Source organism: Mauremys mutica, chromosome 18 (assembly GCF_020497125.1).
Source record: "Mauremys mutica isolate MM-2020 ecotype Southern chromosome 18, ASM2049712v1, whole genome shotgun sequence".
Taxonomy (NCBI): Eukaryota; Metazoa; Chordata; order Testudines; family Geoemydidae; genus Mauremys; species Mauremys mutica.
Window position 1 is genome coordinate 4571119 of NC_059089.1, and position 21769 is coordinate 4592887.

Consider the following 21769-nt stretch of genomic DNA (forward strand, 5'->3'; position numbering starts at 1 on the left):
ACTGCCGCTTGCTGGAGGTGGCTTAATTATAGAGGGGCTATCCTGGAGATTTTACAGCGGTGCCACTGTAAGCTCTCTAGCTTAGGTTGTCAACCTAACAAGCTCTCTTGTTAGGTTGACACTGCTATAGTGTTTCACACTTGTGAACTCTGTAGCTATACCGACCTAACCCCTGGGGTAGATGCAGCTAGGTTGATGGCAGAATGCTTCTGTCCACCTAGCTACTGCCGCTCAGGGGTGTGGATTACCTACAGACAGAAAAACCCTTCGTCGCTGTAAGAGGAAGCAGCATAGCTGCTGCTGTAGTGCAGACATGGCCTGACAATCTGTTAAATCTGATTAAAGAGGAAATGGTTCGACCCACAGTTACTGTTCTGAGAGAGCGCTGCCCCTGCCCAGCCACACTTGGGACAAGTGCCCGTCCCAGCCAGGTGCCACTGAGATTCAGAACCTGGTGGAAAGCAGCATGCTCTGGGGCCACTGAAGATTCAGGGCCAAGCCTGTAAGGCAGGGGAAGGCAGTACGCAAGCTGATTTTCAGTGGCACTCACACTGCCCGGGTCCTGGCTCTGCATTTTAATTTAATTTTAAATGAAGCTTCTTAAAACATTTTAAAATCCTTATTTACTTTACATACAACAATAGTTTAGTTATATATTAAAGACTTATAGAAAGAGACCTTCTAAAAAACATTAAAATATATTACTGGCACGCAAAACCTTAAATTAGAGCAGTGGTCGGCAACCTTTCAGAAGTGGTGTGCCGAGTCTTCATTTATTCACTCTAATTTAAGGTTTCGCGTGCTGGTAATACATTTTAATGTTTTTTAGAAGGTCTCTCTCTATAAGTCTCTATATTATATAACTAAACTAGTGTTGTATTGTAAAATAAACAAGGTTTTCAAAATGTTTAAGAAGTTTCATTTAAAATGAAATTAAAATGTTGATCTTACACCACCGGCCCGCTCACCTAGGCCGGCAGTGGGCTGAGCGAGGCCTGCGGCCGGGACCCTGGCTGGCAAGGGTCCGGCAGCCAGAACCCCAGACCAGCAGCGGGCTGTGCGGGGCCGGCAGCTGGGACCCCAGACCGGCAGTGGGCTGAGCAGCTCAGCCCACTGCCGCTCAGGGGTTCTATCCGCCGGCTCCTACCAACCGGGATCCCGGCTGCCAGATCCGCTCAGCCCGCTGCCAGTCTGGGGTCCCGGCCCTGCCCACATACAGTGGGTACCTACCTTCTCCCTGGTTCTGGCCATTCTCTTCCTCTCTCTGCACTGAGTTGAGGGTGGGAGTGCACTGAGCACAGGGCTGGGGGTGAAGGGTCTGGCCGGGAGCTAGAATGAGGGAGGGGGCTCAGGGTTGGGGCAGGAGGTTTGGGTGTGGGGCACTTACCTGGGCAGCTCCCATTTGATGCGAGGGGTGCAGGTGGGAATGTGTGTGGGGGGTGCAGGAGCTCCCGTTTGGTGCTCTGGATGGGGGTGGGGATGTGGCGGGTGCATGGGGTGTGGGGGGACTGGGGATGTGGGGGGGTGCAAGAGTCAGGGCAGAGAGCTGTAGTCAGGGCTGGGTATGTGTGGGGTGCAGGTGTCAGGGCTAGGGCTGTGGGAGGGGGATGAAGGAGTCAAGCAGAGGACTGAGTGAGTATGAGGGAGGTACAGGGCTCAGGGCAGGGGCCTGGGGGGGGCGTGTGGGGCTCAGGGCCAAGGGCGGTGTGTGTGTGTGGGGGGGGTCAGGGCTCAGGGGAGAAGGTTGGGTGACTGCCCCCCTAAGAACTCCCAACCCCCCTGCTCCTTGTCACCTGACTACCCCCTCCTGGGACCCCTGCCCCCAACTGCCCCCTCAGGACCCCACCTCCTATCTAAGCCTCCCTGTTCCTTGTCCCCTGACTGGACCCTACCCCCATACCTGTCTCCTGACTGCCCCGATCCTTATCCACATCCCCGCCCCCAGACAGATCCCCAGGACTCCCATGCCTATCCAACCACTCCCCGCCCCCTGACAGGACCCCCGGAACTCTCGACCCATCCAACCCCCACTCTGCTCCCTGCCTGCCCCAACCCCTCTCCACACCCCTGCCTCCTGACAGGACCCCCAGAACTCCTGACTCAGACAACCCCCCCAGCTCCTCGTCCCCTGACCACCTCCTCCAGAGACCCCCCCACCCTAACTGCCCCCCCCAAAGACCCTCCTTGCTCCCAGACCCCTGACTGCCCTGACCCCTATCCACCCCCCGCCCCCTGACAGACCCCGGGACTCCCATGCCCCATCCAACCCCCCCTGCTCCCTGACTGCCCCCTCCAGAGACCCCCCCGCCCCTAACCACCGCCCCCAGGACCCCACCCCCCCATCCAACCCACCCTGCTCTCTGTCCCCTGACAGCCCCCACCCCTTATCCAACCCCCCCAGCTCTGGACCCCTTAGCATGAGGCTCCACGCAGAGCCAGATATGCTGCCCCGCAGGAGCGCACAGGGCGGCATGGCTCCAGGGGAGGGGGAAGCGTTTCTGCCTCCCCGCAGAGCCAAACACTGCCCTGCGGGAGCGCACAGCCCCGACCCCCAGAGCGCTGCGCGTGCGGCAACAGGGCTCCAGGGGAGGGGAGGGGAGGGGAGGGGAGAAGGCAAGGGAGGGGCCGTCAGCTTGCTGCGGCTCGGCCTGGCACTCTGGTCCGTGAGCACGGACCCCGTGGCTTGCCGCGCTGGGAGAGGGGGGCCATTTGCCCACCCCGTGCACACGGCTGTGCTTCTGCTCCCTGCCCCCGCGGGGGGAGTGGAGGGCAGAGGAGAGCGGGCCAGGCTGGGCAGGATTTTTAATGGCATGCTGAAGTCCCGGCAGGCTCCAGCGTGCCATTAAAAATCGGCTTGCGTGCCATCTTTGGCACGCGTGCCATAGGTTGCCGACCCCTGCCCTAGGACAAGGCTGCAATGTCGGGATTGCAGATGGGGGAAAATCCAAATACAAACAAATCTCTTCATTATTACAAAAAAATAAATGAATATGAGGGTTTTATAGCAGTAGATTTTCCATCTAAGCTCCCAGAGGGAACCTGTAACTGAAAAGATATCTAGCCCTACCCTAATAGCTAAGCTGGTCCAATGAAAAAGCTCTTCTCCACACAGCCCTGTACAGGGCTGACCCTGCATGCCCCATACTATGTCTAGAAATCTGGGTCCTCAGTTTGCAACACCGTGGCCCATCCAAGCCAATGCCAATTAGTTACCATGGAAGGGTTTGAGATGTTAGAGACAGAAGCTGATGGGCCAGATTCTGCTCTCATGTAAATCTGTTGACCACAAGCAGTGATTCTGGATTTACACGGTGATAAACTGGGCCTAATTAGGCACGTTGGCCTCAAATGAGAGGCAAGCAGCGGGGCATGCTGGTTTGTATACAATACCCCAAATGAGGAAAGGGTTCAAATAAAACACAGTAGGGCTTATAGGAGAAGGATTCTCAACAGATTCTCCCGGCACACTTGCCATGTGGCATCAGTAGCTAATCAGTATCGAACTGAGACCTACGGGGCTGACTCCACACTTCCTGGGTGGAGCTGCAGGACTTCCCATTCTAAAGCTTGACCTTCGAATGGGAAAGTGGCCCATATGGAGCCTTAATGCTTCCATCGATGCCCGTTGGAGAAGACTCAGAATTTCCCTGTATTGCAATGCCAGGCCACACAGTGCATTACACTCTGTGCGTCACTCTAGCTATCCTGCCTCCTTGCTTTCAAGATGCTGACCTAAAATGAAGGTAGTGCAGGAAAATACTAACATGAATATGTATAATGTGCTCTATGCAACTGGCTTCCAGTGTGCTTTGAACACCCTGAGCAGCAGGGCCGTGGTGATGGAGCTGTGTTCCAGGGCATCAGGGCTCCGCCATTGACTTACTCCATGACCCGAGTGACTCCATTTAGCCAATGGATGTAAGGATGAGGCTTCCATACCTCCCAGGGGTGAGAGATCCTGAGGCTTAGTGAACTAAGGGCATGGAAATCTGCAGATGGAAGGTGCAGCAGAAGAGCAAAGTGCCAGTATTCTGCTCTGTATGTGGCTGAGATCCTCACCTGCCACTCGCTTTCTTCCTCCATGTATTTATGCACACGCCTGTCGACACCATCCACTGATGTTTCTCCTCCATCACTTTCCAGCACCGGAAGAAGATACTGGGAGGGAGGGCAGTATTTGATTCCCGACTCTGGAAGACACCAGACACTAGGCAAATCACACAGAGCCACCCAGTTACACAACACGTGGGTCAGGGCTGGCCCAGGGAGACTCTGCTTCCAGTCACGGTCTCTCACTCCCCACCCTGGTAGAGTGCCTGAAGGAGCTCACTGATCCCTGCAGCCAGCTAGGAGGTGGCAATGGCAGGCTCTGAAGGGAGTGCTGCGGCTTTGTTCTCACCTAGGAAGATGGCGGCTGTGATGAATGGTCTCATGCACTGGGGGGGAGGAGCATTAGTGTCCCCTTCTCCTTAGGGACAAACAAGGCTACTCGGAGTCACCAGACCCACTTCGACTGGGCTGCCTGGGGATCAGCTGAGTTGGAATTACAGTAATGTTACAGTTCTGACTCTCTCCCCGATTGTTCTTATCGCAGGGAGTTCAGCTGAAAGTCTGACTCCATTTAGCACCCCCCATATTGGCTATATAGCTTACACACACAAGCAGCACTTCCTCCCTCGCCCTCTTCTCACCTAGCAGGCTTAAGTGTTTGCATTTTAATACCAGTCCCTTGTCCTTCTCCAAGGGCCTCCAAGCCCTTTGTGAAAGAAGCCTGCCATCCTCCCATGAGGAAGAGAAGTCACATTGTCCCCATTTTATGGATGAGAAACAGAAGATGCAGAGACCGTGGCTTGTCCATAGTCACACAGTCAGTAACGCAGCCTGGAATAGCTCTCTGGACTCCACGCACCTGGATCTCTCCTTGGCTCAGGACAGAGCACTACGGAGTCCTTGGGCAGGTGTAAAAAGGCAAAAGGGTTTTATCGGGATGTCGTCCCTTTCAGGAGGGGCAATACCTGCAGCCACCTGCTTCTGCAACTGCAGGCGAGTCATCAGTAGCAAATCAGAACAGTCCTGCATCGGGCCCAGCTTCCCCCGGGAAGGCTCTGGCAGCCAGCTGTCTCTCAAGCAGTCTGCAGCCCCAGCCAGGCGCCTCTTTCAGAGTGAGAGCTGGAAGCCTGTTCTCTGTCCCAGTCAGCCCCCACTGAGCTGTGCTGTTCCCCTGGTAACCCTCCCTCCAAGACTGACACCTATTGCAGGTGGAATGGGGCAGGGCTGACTGAGCCCACAGCAGCTCATTACCCTTTCCTGGAGAGTGTGAGGTCAACATCTGCCATCACACTCCCACTCCTATGCTTTAACCACAAGACCAACCTTGCCCCTTTCAGAAATTGGTCATCAATTTCAAGAAGCCAGTAAGAAGTCAATACCCAGCCCGTAGCTCATACTCTGGCTGGCTGCCAGCTATGGCTTACATGCTGTCTAATGTATCTGCCACATGAGCAAAACACCAATCATGAGCTCCCTGAAGTACCAGGTACAGCTGATGAAGTACCAATCCCCTTTGGAACATCACGCCTTCACAGACACATTCCTGGAACTCAGGGCAAGACCTAATTGGCATTTAGCCGCAGGTACATTGTGCAGCAGACCCTTGACCTTTCACCCCCATCTACAGGCTTCTCCCCTTGCTTACCTTTGCACAGGAACTGCTGGACAGACTCTGTGCCAGCACTGCAAACATCATATGGCGGGTAGGTCATGGACGAAGCATCCAGCATCAGAGTCTCCAAAACAAAGAGCACACAGAGTTCCAGCTTTCATTCACAATCTAACAACCCAGACAGAGTCCCGCTGGCTCAAAGCCAGGGGGTCAAAGCAGCAGAAAAGGACAGTTTCACCCTAGAGATTGAACTGCCAGACTTTCATTGCACCTCACTATAACTGAATGGCAGAATGTTTCTGCACTAGCAGGCATCACCTAAAGCCAGCATGATCTCACATGCACTGTGCATAGAGGATGCCATTCTGTAGAGAAAAAATGGAATCATCTGCACAGGTAGGGTGTGTTCCAGCTCCGCTGCAACTGTGTTTGTCACCAGGGACAAGTAACTGAGTCACCATATGCAGGGTCCTCTCACTGTCTCTGGGCCCCTTGCAGTTGCCTGGATTGCGGGTGCCTAACACTGCCATGTGTGTGCAGGGGTTGCATACCTCCAGCGTGCGGATGTGAGCCAGTGCCTGGGGCAATTTCTGCAGCAGATTCTCACTGATATCAAGGGTGCGCAAGCTGCGCAGGTCACCCAGGGTAGAAGGCAGCTCCTTCAGCTTATTACCTAGGGAGAAAAGGGACGCCAATTAGTCCACCCTCCAAATCGACCCTCCAGAGAATTCACTCCTCTGAACTGCAAGCCCCTCAGCTGCCAGCTAGTTTGGTATTTTCAATACACTGACTTGAGATTACACTAGTCTGAATAAAAATCACTTTGTCCCTACATTATGTACCATACATGAGGGGATCTCAAAACTTGGTGCAGGCTCAGCACATTTTAACACAGAGACCAATGTAGATGCCTCCCTCATAGTCAAGATCGCTCACCAGCAATGCCACGTAACATCCTTGGGGTCACTACAGCAGTTGCTTCCCTGAGAAGGTCACAGTGGGACACAGCCAGCTAGAAGCCAACACCATGTGACCAGCCAGTCCCTTACAAAAGATATTGAGAGAATGGTCCCTGGCCTAAGAGGCTGACTAGCTACAACCCAGAACCCAAATGTACCAGGTTAAGGACTCAGTGGACTGAGTGTGAGGGGCTTTGCGGAGAGGCAGAGTTTGACCCCAAAGCAGAGGGAAGGGACTCCAGGCTTAAGGAGCAACAGGGAAGGAACAAACGTGAAAGTGGGAGAAAAACCCACAAAGGGAATTCAGGAAGCAGGAGGGAACAAGAAGGGAGCTGGAGGAAGGGGTGGAGCTGGTCAGGGCCTGGCAGGGGAAGAGGAGAACAGGGCACTGGAGGGGAGTGGAAGCCAATTGAGGAATTCCAAGAGGGGAAGTGCCCAGGGCTGAGCAGCTAGGAGAGAGGGATTTTGGCAGCAGTGTCCAGACTGGAGAGGAGCCAGATGGGATGCAAGGGACAGGGCAGTGAAAATGTCACCATAATGCTAAGAGCAGAGGAGAGGCTGGGGCATAGAGACTGTGGACAGCCACAAATGACAAGACTTGCCAACAGCCATGATGGGGGCGAGGAGCCTAATGTGACAGCGAGGACACATGAGGAACAGATGGGGAGGAAGCCAGGAGCAGGCACAAATGCCCCCAGCCCCTGACAGAGGTATTAACATTTAAAGGGACAGTACACCTAGAAAAGTTAGCCTTTCCAAATAGCTAAACTGCTGTTCTTGGTCATTTGAGTGAAATCAGCCCTGTCAGCTACCTAGTTCAGAGTGAGACCTAGTCTTTGGGCTTGCGGGACCTCTTGGTTCAAGACTGTTTATTAAACTACACAAAGTGTACACACACTCTGGTATGGCTAATGCTTTGTTAGATGCCTTAGCTGGCCACAGCCAGCTAGGACATCAGGGCCTATCCTGACAGCCCCAGCCTGAGGCTTACCAAATCAGCTATTTCTAAGCACTACAATGTGCTGGGCAGTTCAGCATGCACAGAACCTCCTTCCTTAGTCACACTAAAAGCTTATCAACACTACCCGCAGGATCTGCGGGCAGTGATTGATCCAGCAGGGGTCGATTTATTGCGTCTAGTCTAGACTCGATAAGTCGACTGCTGAGCGCTCTCCCGTCGATGGTACTCCACCAAAATGAGAAGCACAAGTGGAGTCGACGGGAGAGCATCAGCTGTCGACTTACCACAGTGCAGACACCGTGGTAAGTAGATCTAAGTACGTCGACTTCAGCTATGCTATTCACGTAGCTGAAGTTGCGTATCTTAGGCCTGGGCTACACTAGGACTTTAATTCGAATTTAGCAGCGTTAATTCAAACTAACCGCTCAACCGTCCACACCAGGAAGCCATTTAATTCGAACTAGAGGGCTCTTTAGTTCGAATTTGGTACTCCACCCCGACAGGTGGAGTAACGCTAAATTCGACATGGCTAGCCCGAATTAGGCTAGGTGTGGATGCAAATCGAACTTAGTAGCTCCGGGAGCTATCCCACAGTGCACCACTCTGTTGACGCTCTGGACAGCAGTCGGAGCTTGGATTCTCTGACCAGCCACACAGGAAATGACCCGGGAAAATTTGAATTCATTTTCCTGTCTGGGCACTTTGAATCTGACGTCCTGGCTGGACATCGGGGCGAGCTCCGCAGCACCTGCAACGATGCAGAGCTCTCCAGCAGAGGAGTCCGGCCAATCCAAGAATAGAAAGAGGTCCCCAACATGGACAGACCGGGAAGTCCTGGATCTGATCGGTGTGTGGGGCGAGGAGTCTGTGCTGTCGGAGCTGCGCTCCAGCAAGCGGAATGCAAAGACCTTCGAGAAGGTCTCCAAAGCAATGATAGAGAAAGGATACAGCCGGGATGCAATGCAGTGCTGCGTGAAAATCAAGGACCTGAGACAAGGCTACCAAAAAGTCAGAGCGGCAAACGGACACTCCGGAGCCCTGCCGCAGACATGCCGCTTCTATGAGGCACTGCATGCCATTCTAGGTGGGTCTGCCACCACTGCCCCACCAGTGACTGTGGACTCAGTGGATGGCATAGTGAACCTGGACAGTCCCTCCTCGATGTTCGCCGATGTGGAAGATGAGGAACGGTCTGTGGAGGACGGCGCAGGCGACAGCGAACACAAAACTGCTTTCCCTGACAGCCAGGATCTCTTCATCACCCTCACAGAGATCCCCTACCAACCCTCCCCGGCCGTTAACCCGGACTCTGAATCAGGGGAAGGATCAGGCGGTAAGTGCTATAAACATGTAAACATTTATTTTTTATAAAACAGGTATAAAAAAATAGAAATACTATATATAAAATTTTCAATGAAAAACTATATGAAAAGTAGGTCCACACATATAGGGATTGAACAATAATCCTCCAGGGACAATTCAAGAAAGGTCTCATTTAGGTCCTCGAAAAGCCTCCGCAGGAGGTTCCTGGGGAGAGGTGCCTTGTTGGGTGCTCCGTGGAAGCACACTCTTCTGCGCCAGGACATCCTTATGTAGATGGGAATCATCGCCTCCACAAGCATGGCCGCATATGGTCCTGGTCTCTGCAGGGCTTCCCTTAGCATCCGCTCTTTGTGACTCCGAGGGACCCGCATCAGGGTGATCTCGTTCATGAAATGCTGCATCTAATTAGGGCAATTAGTGTATTGTTACTGTTGTGAATGGTTGACTTTTACTTTGCATAACAATGACTCTCGCTTAACAGCCACGTGTTGTAGGCCACATAGGAAAAGCATACATTGATCTTTCCCGTGCACTGGCGGGAGTGGCTGGAAAAGGGTCAGAGTATATGATTTCCAGATTGCCTTTAGCGGGAGGGCACAGCTATCCATTAACTGATAAGCAGAATGTACTGTAAGGCTTACCAGGACTGTCTGCTAGACGGATTCAGCTGTCTCTCCCCACTTGTCCGCTCTCCTGTGCAATGCCGCAGCCAATGAGAGCGTATTCCGAAATCTCGAACTTGTCCTGAGATCTCGTGAGACTTGTTGCCCTGTATGGTCTTGTTCAGAGAAACTGACTAGACTGTGTTCACTGTTCGCAAACATGTATCTGTTCAAGGAAATCAGTTACTTTTCCCATCACACAGCTTCGGCTCTTTCCCGGACTGCCCCGGCATCCCCCTCGCAGAGGCTGGCGCAGATTAGGCGGCGAAAGAAAAAGACTAGGGACGAGATGTTCGCAGAACTGATGGCTTGCTCCAGAGCCGAGGCGGCAGAGCAGAGACAGTGGAGGGAGACCCTATGTCAACAGCATTGCACACACATCGAACAGGAGGACAGGTGGCGGCAGGAAGACCAGCAGGCGACTCAAACGCTGCTTGGGCTAATGAGGGAGCAAACGGACACGCTCCGGCGCCTTGTTGATGTTATGCAGGACCGCAGGCAGGAGGACAGAGCCCCCCTGCAGTGTATCTGCAACCGCCCTCCCCCGCCAAGAAGTTCTGCCCCCCCCTCACCCAAAAGTACAAGACGGCGGGGCGGTAGGGGCCGTGAGAACTGTCACTGCACCACTGCATAGCGCTAATGTACCACACACCTCTCACGCTATAAATTTGTAGAAGTGCTTCCCTTACAGGCTCACCCAGTCCCAAATCCAAGTTTCATCCCCCCAGTGTGTATTAGATTATTAAACGCTGTTTGCTGTTATTCACTATTTCGGTCACGTCTTTCGTGTCAGAGGATTTTTTTGTGTATGGGGGGGGGAGGGTATTTATAATTGCACGGTATAGCCTACATTACCAGGGTACAGACTTGGGGCCATGATCAACTGCAGGGCACGCACACACTGCAGTCAGTAGGCACCAGGGTCACTCTGTGTGGTGTATGCTGCCCCGGGTCATTCTGTGATGTGTATGCTTGTCCAGGGTCCTAGCGCCTGCCACCCCCTTAATGTTAAGGCACGCTGCCCTTACCATGCACTTCCACCGTAGCAACAAGCCTCTCCGCTGCCCTGAGCCCCAACAAGAGCCCTCATCCACGGACAGATACTCACCCTTCCCCCACACCCCTCACCCCTTCCTACGCCCAAACCCGCAGCCCACTGCCATCATCCAAACCCCTATCCAAAGAAGGCACCACTCGCCCCTTCCTGCAAACCCACCCCTTCCTGCAATCCCTCCCCTTCATGCACAACCACTTGCAACCGTCCCCCACCCCAGAGACCTATGTAGGAGCAGGAGGATGTCATTCCTCTATGGAACAAGCGGTCTGTACATCAGTGCACACCGTGCCCAGCACAGTATGCATCCATGTTTCAACACCTGAACAGAAATGCAAAGTAAAACAAAGATTTATTAATAATGAGTGTTACAATTAATTTGCTTTAAAACGTGCTTTGGAAGTGGGGGAAACTTGGAGAACGGGGTATGTAACCGCAGATCGAAATCGACACATACAGACACAGGCCCAGGGTCAGTTTCTCTTGAAAGCAAGTGGAGAGTCATAGGTTACCCTGCTCTCCGAGGAAACTTGCTTTCAAAGCCTCCCGGATACACAGCGCTTCCCGCTGGGATATTCTCTCGGCACGGGTGTCTGGCTGAGCTTAAACTGCAGCCAGGCGATTTGCCTCAACCTCCCATCCGGACAAAAAGGTCTCGCCCTTGCTCTCACAGAGATTGTGTAGCACACAGCAAGCAGCAATAACTACGGGGATATTCTTTTCGCTGATGTCCGAGCGAGTCAGTAAGCTCCGCCATCTCCCCTTGAGACGTCCGAAAGCACACTCCACCACCATTCTGCACTTGCTCAGCCGGTAGTTGAAGAGTTCCTTCTCTCTGTCCAAGGCGCCTGTATAGGGCTTCATGAGCCAGGGCATTAGCGGGTAGGCTGGGTCCCCGAGGATCACTGTAGGCATCTGCACATCCCCAACCGTTATTTTGTGGTCCGGGAAGAAAGTACCTGCCTGGAGGCGTTTAAACAGACCAGAGTTCCTGAACACACGCGCGTCATGAACCTTGCCCGCCCACCCAACGAAGATGTTGGTAAAACGTCCCCTATGGTCTACCAGTGCTTGCAGCACCATTGAAAAGTAGCCCTTTCGGTTAATGTACTCGCTGGCCTGGTGGGCTGGTGCCAGGATAGGGATGTGAGTCCCATCTATAGCCCCACCGCAGTTTGGGAATCCCATCGCGGCGAAGCCATCTATGATGTCCTGGACGTTTCCGAGAGTCACTACCTTTGAGAGAAGTTGCTCAACGATTGCGTGGGCTACTTCAATCACAGCAACCCCCACGGTAGATTTGCCCACGCCAAAGTGGTTCGCTACTGACCGGTAGCTGTCTGGCGTTGCAAGTTTCCAGAGGGCTATGGCCACTCGCTTCTGCACACTCAGGGCTGCTCGCATCCGGGTGTCCTGGCGCTTCAGGGCAGGGGACAGCAAGTCACAGAGTTCAAGGAAAGTGCCCTTACGCATCCTGAAGTTTCGCAGCCACTGTGATTCATCCCAGACCTGCAGCACTATGCGGTCCCACCAGTCCGTGCTTGTTTCCCGGGCCCAGAATCGCCGTTCCACACCATGAACTTGACCCATTGCCACCATGATCTCCACGGCGCGGCGTAACCTGCTTTGTGAGAGGTCTGCGCCACTCTGTGAATTCCTGTCCTCACCGCGCTGCCGGAGCCTCCTCGCCCGATTTCTCAGCAGCTGACTGTGGAAGATGTGGACGATAAGGTGCGAGGAGTTGACAACGGCCATAAGTGCAGCGATGATTGCAGCGGGCTCCATGCTCGCAGTGCTGTGGCGTACGCGCTGTAACCGACAAGAGAAGGGCGCGAACAGATTTCCCGCCGGAGCTTTCAGGGAGGGAGGGCGTGATTGACGGTTCAATGACAACAGTTACCCAAAAGCACCCTCGACACATTTTTCCCCCAGGAGGCATTGGGAGCTCTACCCAGCATTCCAATGGGCAGCGGGGACTGCGGGAACTGTGGGATAGCTTCCCACAGTGCACCGCTTCCAAAGTCGACGCCAGCCCCGTTACTGTGGACTCAGAAATTCGAATTAGTGTATTTACTGTGGATACACAAATTCGACTTCATAAGGTCGAATCCACAAATTCGACTTAAGTAGATTCGAAATAGTCTTGTAGTGTAGACAAGGCCTTAGATCGACCCTGCACAGTAGCGTAGACAAGCTCTTACTGAGACATTGAGTCTGTGGGTACATCTCTGCAAAGGGTGAGGGTCTCAGAGTCCAGGCTCCAGCCTGAGTGGGAACATGTACACTGCTAGCTTTAGCCCTGCAGTATCAGCCTGAGTCAGTGGACCCAGGCGCTGAGACTTGCTGCCATGGGGTTTTTTGCAGTGTAGATGTACCCTAACAGGCCACACATGGTGCTGGAACATCTTAACTCCACTGCAAAGACATGGGATGAGAGGGAAGGATACTGATTATTGGCCTGTGCATCTAAGGGGAAAGAGGCCAGGGTTTCAGCTGAACACATCAATTACCTAAGCTCTGACACCCTCCAGTCCAGTCCCTGCTGCACAATGTTCCCTTTATCAGAGTGTTCTCGTGGGTTCTCCTAAGCCTGTGCAGCTCTGTAGGGACATTGGCCCACCATGGCCAAAGCAGAGATACAGGCCTGGCGAATCCAGGATTATTTGGCTGATGAGTTCTGGTGGGCCTACCTTAAAGCTTGGCTAGCGCAAATTATTTCCAGGCAGCTACTTCTGCTTGTTACAACACCTGACTTACCCCTCTGCTGCTGCCCACCCCTCTCATTATCTTGCTGCTATACATAGCGTCAGAACCAGGTTTTCTCAGAGCTTTCTATATTTATAGCCCCTCACTTCTCTTGTTGCCAGAAATTAGTCTCACAGCACAGAGTCTAGCTCTTCCCATCCCCTACAACACCACACCAAAAGCATTGTCACAACTAAACTAAAATGGGGGTATTTCAATAGCCTACAGCAGATCTGCCAATCCTACTGCTTCCTGGTCCTTTCTACCAGCCTAGCAGAAAACTGATATGACCTAGCACCTGGTTCAGAGCAGGGCAATTTCATAGGAGAGCACAGAGCAAGAGGTGCATTAGTGTGTTTGAGAAACAACCCCAGCACTCAAATATTTAAGAGTCATCTTCTGTTTGCCTGACTTCTCCTGTCATGTCCATCATCTGTATTCAGAGTCGCTACATGCACTCCCAAAACATAGCACTTAGTAGAGAAGAGTTTGCGTCAGAATTTACACAAAGGAAATTTCCACACAAAAACTTTGTTAACAAAGGGTTGAGGTGTCAGTGGGCTTTGTACATTAGTAACAAGCCCACAAAATAGAGGAAATGACTGGTTAAGGTGGCATGTGATCTACACCCCCCGTCCCTGAGTCACTAGTACCCCACCCAGCATACACAGCATTCCCACTCCCCTGCCCTCCAGTCCTCTTCCTCCGGCCTAGCACCACTGGCATCTGCAGAGGCAAAGTCACCTGGCAGAAAGAGGTTACTTTGGTTCTCTGACTGTATTTCCCTCCACAGATGCAGGCTGCCCTGCTCTCCTCCCCTCTATGCTTGGGAGATTCAAGGGATGTATAATCTAAACCAGGTGCCCAAAGTGCAGCCAGAGGGTGAAATATAGACTGGGGAGCTCTAAAATGCAGTTGCCATTTGCTCTCTCCCTATAACTACTGGTATGAGCAGGCACAGGACCATTATTTTTAATTGCTGGAGAGCTTGAACAAGCAACAGTTTCTGGTCATCTAACGAGGAAGATACAAGGACAAGCAAGAATCATAGGTGTGAGAGTTCAATGTGGTTTTAAAATATGTAAATTACATGCAAATTAGGAGTTGGGAACTTGTTATTGTTGCTCTCCTGGTGGCCAGCCTTAGAAAAGTTCTAAGACGTGATAGCTGATGAATTCCTTCATCAAGTAGTTGCTGAACCGACGAGGGGGGATGCCATTTTAGATCTGATTTTGGTGAGTAACGAGGACCTTGTGGAGAAAATAGTTGTAGGGGACAACCTTGGCTCGAGTGATCATGAGCTAATTCGTTTCATAATAAATGGGAGGATAATCAAAATTGCATCTGAGACTAAGGTTTACGATTTCAAAAGGGCTAACTTTACTAAATTAAGGCGACTAGTTAGGGAAGTGGATTGGACTAACATATTTAGGGATTTAAAGGCAGATGACGCCTGGGGTTACTTCAGGTTGAAGTTTCAGGAGTTGTCAGAGGCATGTATCCCGAGAAAGGGAAAACGGCTCGTAGGTAGCAGTTTTAGACCGAGCTGGATGAGCAAGTGTCTTAGAGGGGTGATTAAGAAAAAACAGAAAGCGTACAAGGAGTGGAAAATGGGAGGGATCAGCAAAGAAACCTACCTTATTGAGGTCAGAGGGTGTAGGGAAGCAGTGAGAAAGGCAAAGAGCCGGGTGGAGATGGACCTAGCGAAGGGGATTAAAACCAATAGCAAAAGGTTTTTTAGCCATATAAATAGGAAGAAAACCAAGAAGGAAGAAGTGGGACCGCTTAAAACTTTAAACGGAGTGGAGATTAGGGATAAACTTGGAATGGCACAATATCTGAACGAATATTTTGCCTCGGTCTTTAATGAGGCTAATGAAGGGCTAAGGAATAGTGGTAGAGGGACTGATGGGAATGAAGATATGGGGGTAGACATTACGGTATCTGAGGTAGAAGCCAAACTTGAACAGCTAAACGGAAGTAAATCAGGGGGCCTGGATAATCTTCATCCTAGAATATTAAGGGAATTGGCGAGTGAAATTGCAAGCCCGTTAGCGATGATTTTTAATAAATCTCTAAACTCGGGGGTTGTACCGTTTGACTGGAGATTAGCTAATATAGTTCCTATATTCAAGAAGGGGAAAAAAAGTGACCCGGGTAACTACAGGCCTGTTAGTTTAACATCTGTAGTATGCAAAGTCATGGAAAAAATTTTAAAGGAGAGAGTGGTTATGGACCTTGAGGCCGATGGCAACTGGGACAAATTACAGCATGGTTTTACGAAAGGTAGATCGTGCCAAACCAACCTGATCTCCTTCTTTGAGAAAGTAACAGATTTTTTAGACAAGGGAAATGCGGTGGATCTAATATATCTTGATTTCAGTAAGGCGTTTGATACGGTACCGCATGAGGAATTACTGGTTAAATTGGAAAAGATGGGGATCGAAATGAAAATCCAGAGGTGGATAAGGAGTTGGTTAAAGGGGAGACTGCAGAGGGTCGTATTGAAGGGTGAACTGTCGAGTTGGAGGGGGGTTACCAGTGGAGTTCCTCAAGGTTCGGTTTTGGGTCCGATTTTATTTAATCTATTTATCGCTGACCTCGGAACCAAAAGTAGGAGTGGGCTGATAAAGTTTGCGGATGACACGAAGTTGGGAGGTATTGCCAATTCGGAAAAGGATCAGGATATCCTCCAGGGAGATTTGGATGACCTTGTAAACTGGTGTATTAGTAACAGGATGAAATTCAATAGTGAGAAGTGTAAGGTTATGCATTTAGGGATGACTAACAAGAACTTTAGTTATAAGCTGGGGACGCACCAGTTGGAAGTAACGGAGGAGGAGAAGGACCTAGGAGTCCTGGTTGATCGTAGGATGACTATGAGTAGGCAATGTGATGTGGCCGTTAAAAAAGCTAATGCGGTCTTGGGATGCATTAGGCGAGGTATTTCTAGTAGAGATAAGGAGGTGCTAGTCCCGTTATATAAGGCGTTGGTGAGACCTCATTTGGAGTATTGTGTGCAGTTTTGGTCTCCCATGTTTAAGAAGGATGAACTCAAACTGGAACGGGTACAAAGAAGGGCCACTAGAATGATCCGAGGAATGGAAAGCCTGTCGTATGAAAGGAGACTTGAGGAGCTCGGTTTGTTTTCCTTAACCAAAAGAAGGATAAGAGGAGATATGATTGCACTCTTTAAATATATCAGAGGGATAAATACCAGGGAAGGAGAGGAATTATTTCTGCTCAGTGCTAATGTGGACACGAGGACAAACGGATACAAATTGTCAGTCAGGAAATTTAGGCTTGAAATTAGACGAAGGTTTCTAACCATCAGAGGAGTGCAATTCTGGAACAGCCTACCGAGGGAAACAGTAGGGGCGAAGGACCTCCATGACTTTAAGATTAAGCTGGATACGTTTATGGAGGAGATGGTATGATAGGATAACGGGCTTAGTCAATAGGTCAATTAAGTGCCACACTGGTAATTAGTACAATGGGTCAATGATAGGATGTTAGCCTTTTTCCAGAGGGTATAGCTGGAGAGTCTTGCCCGCATGCTTGGGGTTCAGCTGACCGCCATATTTGGGGTCGGGAAGGAATTTTCCTCCAGGGTAGATTGGCAGTGGCCCTGGAGGTTTTTCGCCTTCCTCCAAAGCATGGGGCAGGGGTCGCTTGCTTAAGGAGTGGGTGGATCGGCTTATGTGGCCTGCATCTTGCAGGAGGTCAGACTAGATGATCATAATGGTCCCTTCTGATCTTGAATTCTATGATTCTATGATTAAGTTTGTCATACCTTTCACATTGAGGGTCTGGAGCTGGGCGAGGTCCCCTATAGACCGTGGAAGAGATTTTAAGAGATTCCTTTCAATGTTTAGGACCTAGGATATTAAGAGAGAGAAGATATTCAAGCGATTCATTCCATAAGCCTCAGAACCTCTGCTTGCTTATGCTGTGTCAGGGTGCCCACAAGCCCAATGGGTTTAGGAACAACTGTTTGGGTAACAAAACTCTTGGAAAGAGCCATTGGCCAATCACTCAGGGAGACTTGGGAGTCTGCAGCTGACCAGAATACAAGAGCATAGTTTTGGCCTAGCTGGGAAGAGCTGTTCTTGGAAGCTCCCACTGAGTCACTTTAAGAGGATTTGTCAATTTGTAGTCCCTAAGGCCATGTCTACATGGACAGCATTGCAGTGGTGCAACTGTACTGATATAGCTGCGCCGCTGCAGCACATCTGATGAAGACATTCTATGCCGACGGGAGGGAGCTCTCTTGTTGGCATAATAAAACTACCGCGAGCATCATAAGCTATATTGGTAAGAGAAGTTCTCTCACTGACATAGTGCTGTGCAGACAAACACTTACGTTGGTGTAATTTATGTCGCTCGGAGGCGTGTGGAATATTCACACCACGGAGCAACATACATTTTGCTGACCCACAGGCTTGAATGTAGATATGGCCTAAGGGTCTGGCTTTGCTAGTAAGAGACCCTGCAGAGCTGCCCACTTTTTCCCTTTGTTTGCACAGAAAAATAAGCCAGATATGATCAGATGGGTGCTATATACTGACACATAGGCTGAGGACCCAGTAACCCATAACAGTCCATGGCTGTCCCACCAGACTCCTCGGAGTTACTCTTGGGGGAATTCTGTGCTAGCTGTTCTGGTGCCACAGCGGCCTCTGCTGGGCAAAGGCAGAACTGCCATACTTCTGGGACAGAAATGTATTTTTTGCTGAAAAAAAAAATTCAGCAGGACACATGACTTCTGCACATGCATAATAGAGCAGAATTCCCTGAGGAATATTAGGGTCAAGGACAGGGGTAGTCAATTTTTTTTTGTCACGGTCTAAATTTCTTGGCCAGGGTATAATTTCTTGGCAAGGTCCAAACATTTTTCACACCACAAGTGCCCCTGTTCAACACATAACAATGCTGTGTAATACACCCAGGGCCTATATTGTTAGTGCACTGTATAACCTAAAAATAACCTCCAGGAAAGATGTAATAAATTAGATCTGAGACTTTGAGAAAGTACATAGATAAAATGTCAGATACATTTTCAGACAATTGTTTTAAGTTTGAATTTGTTTTGAGTTTACAAGGAGTATTAACATTGGTTTGTCAAATACAATTTATTTCTTCCCGATCTGGACCATATTTCCCAGCCTCCATTGCTAGAGCACCACCTTCCCAACAGAAGGGCAGAGCATCCAACCCAATCAGAGCATGCTGCTGGGGTCTCAGTTAGTTTGTTCACATAACGGTCCAATCCTGCCCTACCCATGGAGACCATCTCCCTCCTCCACAATGCATAGCTTCCCATGGTCTCTGGAACAGGGCTCCCAAAGTCACTGCTGAGGGCAGGTCTCTCACAGGCTGCACAGGACATGTGCCCCCTCCATCTTGGTAGTCCATCGATCCGATGATGACAAATTTGAGCAAATCATCTATTGTTGGTCTCATGATGTGCCCTCTGATGGCTGTACAAGCCAATTCTAGAGGTGCACATTTTGCTGCAGATGGTGCATGGGAAGTTCGCGGTCAGTGGGTTGTGCGCTGCTGGTGCTCTGTGACGTTGTTCGCGTGCCTCTTGTAGACGCCGGCAGCGGCCTGCCTCAAAGGCGATGCAGGTATTTCTGACTGTTGCACGCCACTGTGTTCTGTCGCTGGCGGCGTCCTCAAGGTCCCTGGGTTTGATACTGCTGTACTGCAGATTGGCTTTGATGGTGTCCTTGTAACGTTTCCGTGGACGACCTATATGCCGGATGCCCTGGGAGAGCTCATCATAGAGAAGCTGGCAGGGGATTCTGTTGACATCCATGTGGCTGACATGACTGGTCCAACGTAGCTGTGTATTATGTACAATACACACATACTTTAAGTCTTGTAATGCTCTTCCTCGTTTCTCAGGAGACAAGATCCCTGTGCTCCAGTGGGTTCTCATCGTGGAATGTCCGGTAACTTCCTAGAGCAATGCCCTCTGCGGCAAGAGCGCAGAGCAGGAGGGGAGGACCAGTGTCTTTCTCCAGTGGCAACAGGAGGTCAGAGTTACAATAGGCACACTGGGACTGTCACTCCCAACACATTCGGGGGAGGGATAGCTCCGTGGTTTGAGCATTGGCCTATTAAACCCAGGGTTGTGAGTTCAATCCTTGAGGGGGCCATTTAGGGATCTGGGGCAAAAATTGGGGATTGGTCCTGCTTTGAGCAGGGGGTTGGACTAGATGACCTCCTGAGGTCCCTTCCAACCCTGATATTCTATGATTCTCTATGAATAGGAGCTGCAGAACCTGAGTATTTCAGAAAGGCAATAGGATTGGAAACTTCTGCTTCTGGCACACGCTTGGTGACCTGCTGTGACTGGTTTGCTAGCTGTTGCCCTAGCCTGAAGGCAAATTATAGCAGAGTGGTGTAAACTGGCACCAAGAAATGTGACACTCCTGTTATGCCCCATCCTGCCATTTTCACTGCGATTAGCTTGGCTCTTGGGGAAAGTCAAGTGAATGATAAGGATCCAAGCCACTGACAACTATCATTTAAAATACTAGCTAGCTATTTAATAGCAATACAAATCAACCACGCTGCCCTAGAACAGATCCTAAAGCAGACACCCAGGACACAACCCACAAACCCTTTACCTGGAGATATGTCAGCTGGCCAATATCATCAGGAAGTGATGTCAGCTGGTTGTCATGGAGATCTAAAACCTAGGACAGGAGGAGAAGATTCCATCTCAACAAAGCTTGTGGTGAGGTGTCACATTGTAAGCACGGAGGGAGAGCAGTTACCTAGCAGTGAAAGTCAGTCTGCCACTTTCAAAGGGCCCTAAGAACATCAGGCATCCATTTCCTATTGACTTCCAACAGGAGCTGGGCACCTAACTCCTATCAGTGATCCATTGTTCTTCATGGCCAGCAAAGGAAGGACAAGAAAGGAAGTTTGTTTGGTCCTGCCTCAGTGCAGAGGGCTGGACTTGATGAACTCTCTCAATCCCGTCCAGCCCTGCATTTCTATGACTCTAAGAAAAACCCAGCCTCTGCAAACAAATGGATTAATGGTAGTGCCAGTGATAGGAGCTCAACAGCCACCAGATGGTAAAGACTTCCTGCCACTGCTTCCCGGGGATGAAACTGAAGGGGTAAGCTCAGTGAAGAAGCCTTTGTACTTTGCTGCCAGTCCCTAGAGGTGAGAATCAGTTTGATGGGTACAGGGCCGGCTCTAGGTTTTTTGCCGCCCCAAACAAAAAAAAATGTTGGCTGCCCCCCATCCCAGCCCTGGGCTCCCCCCCGCACCTCCCTGCTGCCCCAGCCCTGGGCTCTCCCCTTCCCCCCCACACCTCCTGCTGCCCCAGCCCTGGGCTCTCCCCTTCCCCCCCACCAGTGCCCCCCACACCTCCTGCCGCCCCAGCCTTGGGCTCTCCCCCCACCCCATCTGCACCCTCCTTCCGTTGCAGCCCTGGGCGGGTCATTCAGCAGGAATTTTGGATTGCACAAAACACAGACAGGATTCGTTCCCATAATTGGAGGATATCTGGATGCATATTATAAGACTGTCCTCCATAAATGAGGAAAAGTTGAGGTGCCTTTATTATTCTTTTGTTCCACTCTTTCTTTCTATGGGGAATTTGCCAATGCAATATCACTGTCTTCCTTTTAAATAAACAAAAAAAAGGCAATGGCTGTTGAAAATAGCAATTCCAGTCCTAATAACCACTGGGAAGCATTTCTTGCTCAATTTTATCCTACTTTTTCTACAGCAAGTTATATTTGATTTGGGAGAAATGAAGTAATAGCTGCCCAAACTGAGCTTGAGCTGTGCAGAGCCAGACACGCTGGTCTGGGTGGCACGGTAAGGAGCTGGAGGGTTGGAGAAGGGGTGGGGGTTCCGGGGGGGCAGTCAAGGGACAGGGAGCAGGGGGGTTTGGATGGGGTGGAGGTTCGGGGGGGCGGGCAGGGAGAAGGGGGAGTTAGATGGGTCAGGGGTTCGGAGGGGCAGTCAGGGGACAGGCAGCAGTTGGATAGGCATGGGAATCCCAGGGGTTTGTCAGGGGACAGGTAGGGGGTGGGGTCCTAGGGGGGAAGTTGGGGGGGGTCTCAGGATGGGGCAGTTGGGGACAAGGAGAAGGGAGGCTTAGATGGGGGGTGGGGTCTCAAGGGGAAGTTAGGGGCAGGGGTCCCAGGAGGGGGCAATCAGGGGACAAGGACCAGCGGTGCTTAGATAGGGGGTGGGGTCCTGGGGGGCAGTTAGGGGCAGGAGTCCTGGGAGGGGGCAATCAGGGGACAAGGAGCAGTGGCACTTAGATAGGGGGTGGGGTCCTGGGGGGCAGTTAGGGGCAGGGGTCCCGGGAGGGGGCGATCAGGGGACAGGGAGCAGGGGGGGTTGGATGGGTTGGGGTTTCTGTGG

General features: G+C 51.2%; 1 protein-coding gene across 3 annotated transcripts in view; it reads right to left on the bottom strand.

Annotated features, from left to right (window-relative positions):
• Positions 1–21769, bottom strand: part of LRSAM1 (leucine rich repeat and sterile alpha motif containing 1) — a 56948-nt gene that overhangs the window by 22656 nt on the left and 12523 nt on the right. For all 3 annotated transcript variants that reach the window (XM_044992414.1, XM_044992415.1, XM_044992417.1), the window contains exons 7-11: positions 20005–20073; positions 17160–17244; positions 6214–6335; positions 5696–5786; positions 4060–4190 (exon numbers count right to left, since the gene is read on the bottom strand). In XM_044992414.1, coding sequence (XP_044848349.1) covers positions 4060–4190; positions 5696–5786; positions 6214–6335; positions 17160–17244; positions 20005–20073 — 498 coding nt within the window. The remainder of the gene's footprint in view (positions 1–4059; positions 4191–5695; positions 5787–6213; positions 6336–17159; positions 17245–20004; positions 20074–21769) is intronic.